The 9,030-nt window shown below is 36.7% G+C and overlaps 1 protein-coding gene across 1 annotated transcript; it reads left to right on the top strand.

Moving 5' to 3' along the window:
* Positions 1 to 959: 959 nt before the first annotated feature.
* On the top strand, positions 960 to 6,491 carry LOC592796 (aprataxin). Its single transcript, XM_792301.5, has 7 exons — positions 960 to 1,132; positions 1,975 to 2,160; positions 2,662 to 2,780; positions 4,003 to 4,062; positions 4,301 to 4,404; positions 4,979 to 5,060; positions 5,620 to 6,491. Exons 2-7 carry the CDS (start codon positions 1,999 to 2,001, stop codon positions 5,693 to 5,695), a joined length of 603 nt encoding a protein of 200 aa, XP_797394.3. The 5' UTR covers positions 960 to 1,132; positions 1,975 to 1,998; the 3' UTR covers positions 5,696 to 6,491.
* Positions 6,492 to 9,030: the final 2,539 nt, after the last annotated feature.

Here is a 9,030-nt window from a genome sequence, read left to right on the forward strand (position 1 = left end):
ATCGGGCCCAAAATTTGCTCCCGAAAATTTGAAAATCGCGCCGGCCGAAAAGTAATGCAACTTCAATATCTTGTAATATTATGTTACTTGCATTGATCGAATAAACTATATTTTTTTAATTTTTTAAACCGTGCCCCTCTTTCTCCCAATATTGGGAATGACAATAGAGACATTTTAAAGTTTGCTTGCAAGGCAGTTTTCAGCATTTCACCTTTTTTTAATGTCCTGCCTGGCCTGACGTTCTTGTCTTCTTCTTCATTTCTCTCTCTCCGAGTCTCTTTATAATTGAAAGAACATTTCCCAAGGTTGTTATATAGGCTGTTACATTTGTTTCCTTATAACACATGCAATCTATGTATTTTATTTTTTGGAATTATTATTATGCTATATCTTTATTGGTCGTCATTATTTTCCCCATCTTCTTCTTCTTCTTCTCCAAATGGGTTTTGTTTATTATTATGAATATTATCATCATTAATTATTACTTTGAAATTGCTGCAAAAGCTGACGTTAGTACATAAAGAAGAGGATACCCTCTGTTATATCATTTATATACTTTAATAATTCGAAGAAAAAATGTCGAATGATTTTCTTCCTAAAAAGCTATAGCTGGCTTTCTTTCTTCCTTCACTCAAATGCATTATATGAACTTGTTCCTTATTAGTGTTCCTTTCATATACTCTACATGTTATATATTAAATAATTCATTCATACTTTGCTATTAAGTCGAAAAAACTTTGAATGATTTCCTTCTATATCAAGCTGGCTTTCTTTCTTTCGCTTCACTTAAATGCATTATGCTTGTTCCTTATAAGTGTTCCTTTTATATACTCTACATGTTATAAATTTGTTAAATTGAATTACATTCATGTTGGAAGAAAGACAAATAAACTTGAACTTGAGCTGGCATTTTTTTCCATTTTTTGTTTGTTTACTTGAAGCCACTTGCTTTATCCACAAGCTGCAGCACAACGACCCTCTCGTCATGATACACCAATGGGCTAGCGCTGGCTGAATATTTCTTGAGTTCCTGCTGGCTGTACTGTGGCAGCGCTGCGCGTTGTTAACAGTCTCAAGTCTTCAAGTGTTCAGTGCAGTATTAACCCATTCACGTCTCTAACAGCGGCTAAAGGTAACAAAAAGCATGACAAGCCAGTAGGGCTACTGTACTATTAAGACATAACTGTCATGACTAAAGTAAAGTATGAGTAGATCTAGAACTAAGTTATGAATAAAAGAAGTTTAATTCTAAAAAATTTCAATGAACATGATGAATAAATCAAATTAATGGGATGGATGGATGGATCATGGATGCATATGTATGGATGAATGAATGAATGAATGAATGAATATATAGACCTCTAAGGCTCTATCAGGTGGGGCGGATCCAAAAATGTCTTGCCGGGGGGGGGGGGGGGGCTATTGGCATTTTTTTTTTTTTTTTTTTTTTAAATAACAAATGTTATAATTTTTTTCTGGCCGGGCCGGGGGCCGGATACATCCCTGTTTTTCAGTACCTTTTGGGCGAATTTAGGGCTGATTTTTAACATATTTGGGGGGGGGGGGCACATGCCCCCTGTGCCCCCCCCCCTGGATCCGTCTATACTTATAGACTAGATCTAGTCTAGACCCTACTAGATTTTTTTTTTTAACCCCACAAAATTGAAATTGTGACATTCATGTGAAATAATTATTAGCCACAGCTCGCGCTCATTCACCTTGTAATTGTATGTAGCTGTTCATTGCGGCCTTATGACCACTAGGCCAGGCTATGGGCATGGACTTGTAATTGGGGAGGGGGGGGGGGGGGTTCAGCCTCCAAGGGCCCATAGTACCAGAGTTAGACTATTCATGCAAGTATGTATACATGCATGATCTGACTCTATACTCTAGTCTCTATCATATTTGGCTTATTAAATTTACTAGTACTACAATTAATTGTAATCTTTTTACCATGTGCATTTAATTCTTCAGTACTTCAATTAAGATACTTTAAAGATGGCGACAAAGAGGAGTTCCCAGGGTGGAGCCACAGATAATGGACAGCCTGCCAAGAAGAAAGGTTTTTGGGCCTTGGGTTTGTTGGACTCGATGAAGGACCCTGCCCTGCAGCATTTTACTGATGACAAGATCGTCGTTATCAAGGATAAATACCCCAAGGTATGATCAGTGGCCTTATGTAGTAGATGAGGGAGGTAGAACATTCTTTGTGCCAGACAGAAATAACCGTCTGATATGGGTCATTTCTTTAATAAAACTGACATTTGTATAGAGGCGGTCAGAGGAGCCAGATGCAATCTCAGCGGAACAACCATCGATATCAGAGACTGAAGCTTTCGGTCTAGCTTTGTGCATGCCTTTAAAATCCCAATGTCAAATACCCCTTAATCTTTTGTTTTAATTTTAAAAATTATTAACCCTGAAGTACTGGCAAATCTGATATCTTTTATTTTCTTATCAGTTTTTTTAAAGTCACTTACAATTTTGACAATCAACCCCTTTTATTAGGTGGGTGGGGGAAGAGTAAATTGTAAGATAACCTTTTTTGTTTGTAAGAATCTGTGTTTTACTTTCCCTATTTACAGTATAATAGTAACATACATGCTTCTTTTTTAAAATACGATGTAATTCCATCTTATTCCCATTCTTTCCTTTCTTTAGGCCAGACACCATTTCCTAGTGTGCCCAAGACTGAAAATCAATAATCTGAAGGCCCTTAAACCTGAGCATCTGCCACTACTCAATCACATGCATGAAGTAGGCAAAAGAATCATCAAGGAGTAAGTACAGAAGACTCCATAATACATACATGCCAACTGTTCAGATTAAAGAGGAACATTCCTCTTTTTGGGAGAAGATAATTATCATTTTAATGCAGGTGTTCCTCTTCCTGTACAAATTTGTCTGTAGTATTGAATAGGAGAGTTAGGATTGTTCCTCTTTTTTTTTAAATAGCATAATTTGTACAGATTTCTGATTTTCAAATGTTGGCATGTATGCATAATAGTTTGTCTGTGGAGAGCCAGAAAGGCATTAACTCTGTGTAAAAGCAATACCTAATGCCCTTCTTGCTCTCTTTAGATGATTAAGAACCATTCTCGTTTGAATTAGTAGAATGCCTCATTAAATAATTTGGTATGGTGGAATACTGTTATATAACAAGCACCGTGGGAAATTACCTTGAAATGGCTGTAACCCCCCCCCCCCCCCCAAAAAAAAAAATAAAAATAAATAATAAATAATAAATAAATAAATTAAAAAAACAAAAAAAATAAAAATAAATAAAAATAAATAATAATAATAAATAAACAAATAAATAAAAAATAAAAAAACATATAAAAAAAAAAATAATAATAATAATTTTAAAAAAATAGTTATAAATAAAAATAAATAAAATAACACTTACAAACAAGTGGGATTAGCAAAACAAGTTTGTTATAACAGTGTTTTTCATAACAAGGTTTCATCGCCCTTTTAGTCATTACCATAATCAAACAAGGCAAGGCTAATTAGGGGGGGGGGGGCCATCTTACACAATATACATTGTATAAACCCACAGAACTTTCAAAGGGAAATTTGTCTTTCATTTGTAGGTAGCTTTTCCATAATGACTTACTCCAGTAGTGTACAGCATGAAGAGGGGTTGAGGGGGGGGGGTGGTATGGGGGTTTACCCCTCTCCCATACAGACATTTCTGTGCAAAATTTAGGATTTCCCCAAAATTTGTAGTGTATTTTGGAAATTGAGGAGATTTCATTTTGCTTGTTTGAAAATTATAGCTACATGTAACTTTTTCATCAAATTTGGTATTACACCAAAGTTTTAATGGTCCAGCAACACCCTGGTTTCTAGAAAAAGTTACCCCAAATTTGCTTTGTTTGTTGAATTTGTCAGCATGCATCAGCAAGATTTTACTAATGTTAGTCTCATGGTCACCAACTCCTTGTCCTGCAGTGACGTCGTTTTATTAAAAAGTATCCTTTTTTATGAATGACACCATAGGTCTATAGGAGAAGAAGAGCTAAAGTACCAACTTGGATACCACGCAATACCAAGTATGAGGTGAGTAATCTGTGCTCCTACCACATTTTTGTTTGCTATGTGCTAATTGCAAGTCATCCTTTTCAAGAATCGCTATTCAAAATAAAAATTCTCTCTGTGAGAATGTAGGAAGCACCATGTTGTGTTTATTGGTACACTCTTTACCTTTTCCCTAAATTGATACAAAAGAGTTGTAAATTTCATTGATGACATGTATTAATTAATCAAACTTTGCAAATTTGTTTCCCCTGGTCAATAGTCATCTGCATCTACATGCCATCTCCAGAGATTTTGATTCCCCATGCCTCAAAAACAAGAAGCATTGGAACTCCTTCACAACCGACTACTTTGTGGACTCAATGGGTAAGATGACTGGGCCCTGGTTCATTCAAACGTGTTATCAATAACCATTTACAATAACTGTTATAAGCTACTGAAATGGTGGTGGCTGAGAGCAGATTTGTCATAGATATTTAGCATTTGTTGTAGATAACAAGTTTTATGAAACAGGGCCCTGGTCTATATTCACTTGATCTGATGACCCCTAGTACATACTATGTGATGAAACTCAAATGAAGACCTCCCTGTAGATAGATAGCCCAGAGGATGGACAATGTTGGTCTCTCTCTCTCTCTCTCTCTCTCTCTCTCTCTCTCTCGAGCACTCAGAAAAGTTGTCAGAAGAAGACCCATGAGACCAACATTGTCGGCTGTCAGTCTCATGAACCTGCAACTAAATCTTTCAGAAGTTTTGTTGAGCTCTCGGTCTTGGGAGCTGATGCGAAATCATGCAATGGTATACTTGTAGCTTGGGTTTATCTATAGAGTGAGTACTAGTGTTGAGGGGGGGGGGGGCGGTGCACAGGTCTTATTAAGTGAATGAAACGTGACTGTATACATGTAAGTCCACATTCAACCTTTCCACATATGTGTTTCAGAATTGATTGCGGAGTTGGAAGAGAACGGATGTGTGGATACATCGGGACGAAATGGAGAGGAACTCCTCAAACAGCCTCTAAGGTACAGCTATAATTTATAAGAGTTAAGCTTTCATTGTGTAATGTCCTCTAGCAAGACATTAGTCTGCATTTGCCACTACCCACCCAGGGTATTGGATAGGTACCTAATAGAAAGTGGTTCCCTTTAGCTGCAAAATATCTTGGTTAATTCAGTGATTTTGGTACGCCTAAAGCACTTTATGTGGGAGGTATGACTACTACACATAGAAATTGATGTTATAATCATTGTTTTTTTTATTCAGAAAGCTTAACACTTAAATTGTTTTCCTTTGATTAAAACTGGAGCTATTGTGATCTTTGTATACTGCCCACCATACACATCAACAGACATAAATTTCCGACAATAATTCATTGCTTGGTGAGGTGAGGAAACTAATAATCAAGATTTCATAGGTCTTAACAAGTATGAAATCTAATATATTCAGAGTAAACGGTGAGCTTACTGATTCTAATTTTAGTTATACATATTCTTTCTGTGTACAACGAATGGAGATAGAAATCGTTTTAAGATTGCTGCTTTTGCTTGATTTAATTGAAGAAAAATTTGTTCTGTTTTCCAGATGCCACGTCTGCAAATCACAATTTGCCAACATGCCAAAGCTGAAAGGACACATCGTAAAACACATCAAGAAGTGACCCAAAGCGTTTGATAAGGTCTTGGGAGAGGACATGAAGCTGTTCAGACAGTGATGTACTCTGGATTGAAGAATGAGTGAAAGAACTGAACTAAAAATCCTTGGACTCCATTGATATGCATACAGACAAGTGTGTTCAGACAGTTGCATATATCTCACATGGTATAGGAAATTAGTTCCTGGAATTCAACTGTACTCGGGACTTTTACGTTGCATGATTTTTGTTTGATACATGTAGATGGGTAACATGTACAAAGACATTGTTCAGTAGTGGCGTATCCAGACAGAAGCCTCTGGAGGGGCTAAATATCTCATCTTACTGTGATCCAGATAGTTCAGTATTAAAGGAAAACATGGTCGTACTTAGCTGCTGAAATGCAAGAGAATACGGCCATCAAGTCAGGGGAGCGCATGCATGAGAGGGGAATGTATCGTGTCTGATAATCACCTCATGTTATCTTCATCTTTCCCCATTCTCACACTGTTTCTTCTTTTTTCATCTCTCTCACTTCTCACTCCTCCCCTCCAATATCTGGCATTGTAGAATGGATCCGGTAAGAAGGTTAAAGAGGAGACTTGCGAAGTAACAAACTACGAGTTTTAATCCTATGTGATTTTCTTTTTTCTTCTTTGTATTTGTGACCCACTCTGAATGCTAGTGCTTCTATAGTACCCTTGTAGGGTTCCAAGCCATCCTGAAAATCAGGGGAAACCTGCAAAATGAGTTCACTAGTGTCTGGAATTTGAGAAAAATCCCTCAAATCCCTGAAGTCAAGTCATTTTTACCCCCCCCCCCCCCCCCAAAAAAAAATAATAATAATAATAATAAAATAAGCTTTCGGTTTCGGTCTGAACATCATGTCCATGTCTCAAACTGGAAATGACGAGTCCAGTAACTATCCTGGAATTCTTAAACTCCCATCAAAGAAAAATCAAGGACTTTTCTTCTTTAATATGAAATGCTTGGTACCCCACTTTGTGTAACCAGTAATAATCATGTTTACCACTTAAAATTTGTACGACAGGTTTTTGTTTTTGGTTCCCTTTCAAAATGTTGATCATGATGTAGAGGGAATTTGTACTTGTTCATAAACTGTTTTCTAAAAACCTACGTTTCTTTGATTTATCTGTAGTTGTTTATGTTGTGAGAGGGGAGAAGTAAAATCAGGGAGAAATCAAGCCATTTATAAATCTTGTTATCATAACAAGTTGGTATAACCGTTATAAGGTAGTGAAATTGTACTTGATTTGCTGTGATCAAAGTTGTCACTGAATTCCGACACTTATTATTGATAACAAGTTTTATAAAACGGCTCAAGAGTTGTTGGGATGAGCAAGAAGAAAGCTTCTTGGAAGATGTTTGCACGAGATAAAACTGAAGAGAGGAGATGAGAGAAAGTGAGCGAAAGAATGGTGGGAGCTGGGAGAGCTTTGGCAAGCACTGCAGAGATGCCAACCCTCCCGATTTCATCGGGAGGCTCCCGATAATTCACCCCAACTCCCGACCTTACGATCACCATCCATCCTTAGCGCTTAGAGACTTCGATGGTAAGCGCTTTATAAGTAACGTTTTTATTATTATTATTATTATTATTATTATCCTCCCGATTTATTTTAAAAAATAAATAAATAAAAAAAAAATTAAAATAAATTATGATTTTTTTTTTTTGGGGGGGCGCTTATCAGTATATATATCTGTGAATTGAATGAGAAATATCGTCTGCTAACTTAAGCATGTAGTAATTCCGCTATGTTAAAAGACATATAAAAGACAAAGAGTAGCGAAAGATTGTTTCAGCATACATGTATGGATCGCTGTAACCAATGCGTGGATATTGACACAGAATCCAAATGGCGGAAAATCAGCAAAAGAAGACCAAGAAATGGTCTCGGAAGTATAAGACCGAATACAGTATCAAGTACCCCTGTATTCGGAAGTCTGAAAGGAATTCATCATGCATTTTGTACAATTTGTATGTTATTTTTAAAAAAAGTGGGAATTATTTAACTAAATACACATCATGACATGTAAAATGCTGCAAAATAAGGCTCAGATTGCACCAGAGAGCATCTAGAACCCCAGAGCTTCCAGGGCCCTAAAGCGGGCCCTGGACCCCGGTCGCTTGGGTCGGGCGCTACGCGCTCGAGATGTGCGCTACGCGCACATTATTTGGTGTCGGTTACAAATCCTCCCTATTTCTGTTTTCCAAAAGTTGGCATCTCTGGCACTGATGCCGAGCCCTGGGGGAGGGTGTTACACAAAGATTTGAAGTCGAACTTAACTCTAAGTTGGACTTAAATATTATGGGGAGCCATTTGTAGCCTTATTTTGAAATATATTCCAAAGCAAAAATTCAAGTATTTTAGACTTTTCATATCAAGAACATGAAATCTCCTTAATAATAGAAAATATGAATGATTTGAATCAACAATTTATGCCTTTTAAAATAACTTTTACAAAATATTTTCAAGGATGCTAATGGCTTTACATAATTGTTTACCTAGTCCAACTTAGAGATAAGTTCAACTTAGAATCTTTGTGAAACACCCCCCCCCCCCCCCCCGGATCTTTAGCTAACCGAGGGATATAGTTGTGACAACCATTCATAGGTCAATTCCAGGAGCTTCAAAGTTCCCTCCTATCACAGTATTCGTCATCACACATAAAACAGTGACATAAAACTACTGTACTTCCAGAGCCAGGAGTCAGTGCATTAACTCAGTGTAGAAGTAGGCAAGTTAATGCACTTTGGGCTCTAAACAGATGATGAACTGCAAAAGATGATCTTTTGTTTCAATATACTATTATTGGGGGTAATCCTCGACAAATCATTTTTGATTTTTTGACTACCCCTCCCACATTTACTGATTTTTTTCTTCATTTTAAAACATACATTGCTCCAACTGGAGTTATTTTTTTATGTGATGTACACGTTCTATTATTGTATTGTATGTGCCGGGTATGTATTTTATTTTAGGTAGCTCCCTATGTTTTGCATTTGTGGAAAAATAAGTTGAACTTGAACTTGAATTGTCTTGTATACACAATTCTCGTTCTAAATATTGTGTTTAAAACAACAGAGTTTAATACCTAAAGGTAAGGAGACAAAACCTTTATTAAAGTACTATTAATGATGAAATGGAATAAAAACTACAGTAGGATCTATCACGGCTCTATGAAATGACCAACTAAGTGGAAGCACCTTTCAGAATCGTAATCTTCACTCTCAATTAGCTAGCTATGCCAGACGTATGGACAGTACTTTGGCCTATATGAACAGGATATGTAAGACTTGACTCTTCATGACAAAATACAATACTTCATGACACAACCAA

The sequence above is a fragment of the Strongylocentrotus purpuratus genome, unplaced genomic scaffold (assembly GCF_000002235.5).
Source record: "Strongylocentrotus purpuratus isolate Spur 01 unplaced genomic scaffold, Spur_5.0 spur5_scaffold_12, whole genome shotgun sequence".
In the NCBI taxonomy this organism is placed as follows: Eukaryota; Metazoa; Echinodermata; class Echinoidea; order Camarodonta; family Strongylocentrotidae; genus Strongylocentrotus; species Strongylocentrotus purpuratus.

What these genes read in the sequence shown, in the direction of transcription:
- LOC592796 (XM_792301.5), top strand. Translation starts at nt 1,999, where the DNA reads ATGGCGACAAAGAGGAGTTCCCAGGGTGGAGCCACAGATAATGGACAG. An exon ending in CACGCAATACCAAGTATGAG is followed by an intron (nt 4,063 to 4,300) that starts GTGAGTAATCTG and finishes CCTGGTCAATAG; the next exon opens with TCATCTGCATCTACATGCCA. An exon ending in CTACTTTGTGGACTCAATGG is followed by an intron (nt 4,405 to 4,978) that starts GTAAGATGACTG and finishes TATGTGTTTCAG; the next exon opens with AATTGATTGCGGAGTTGGAA.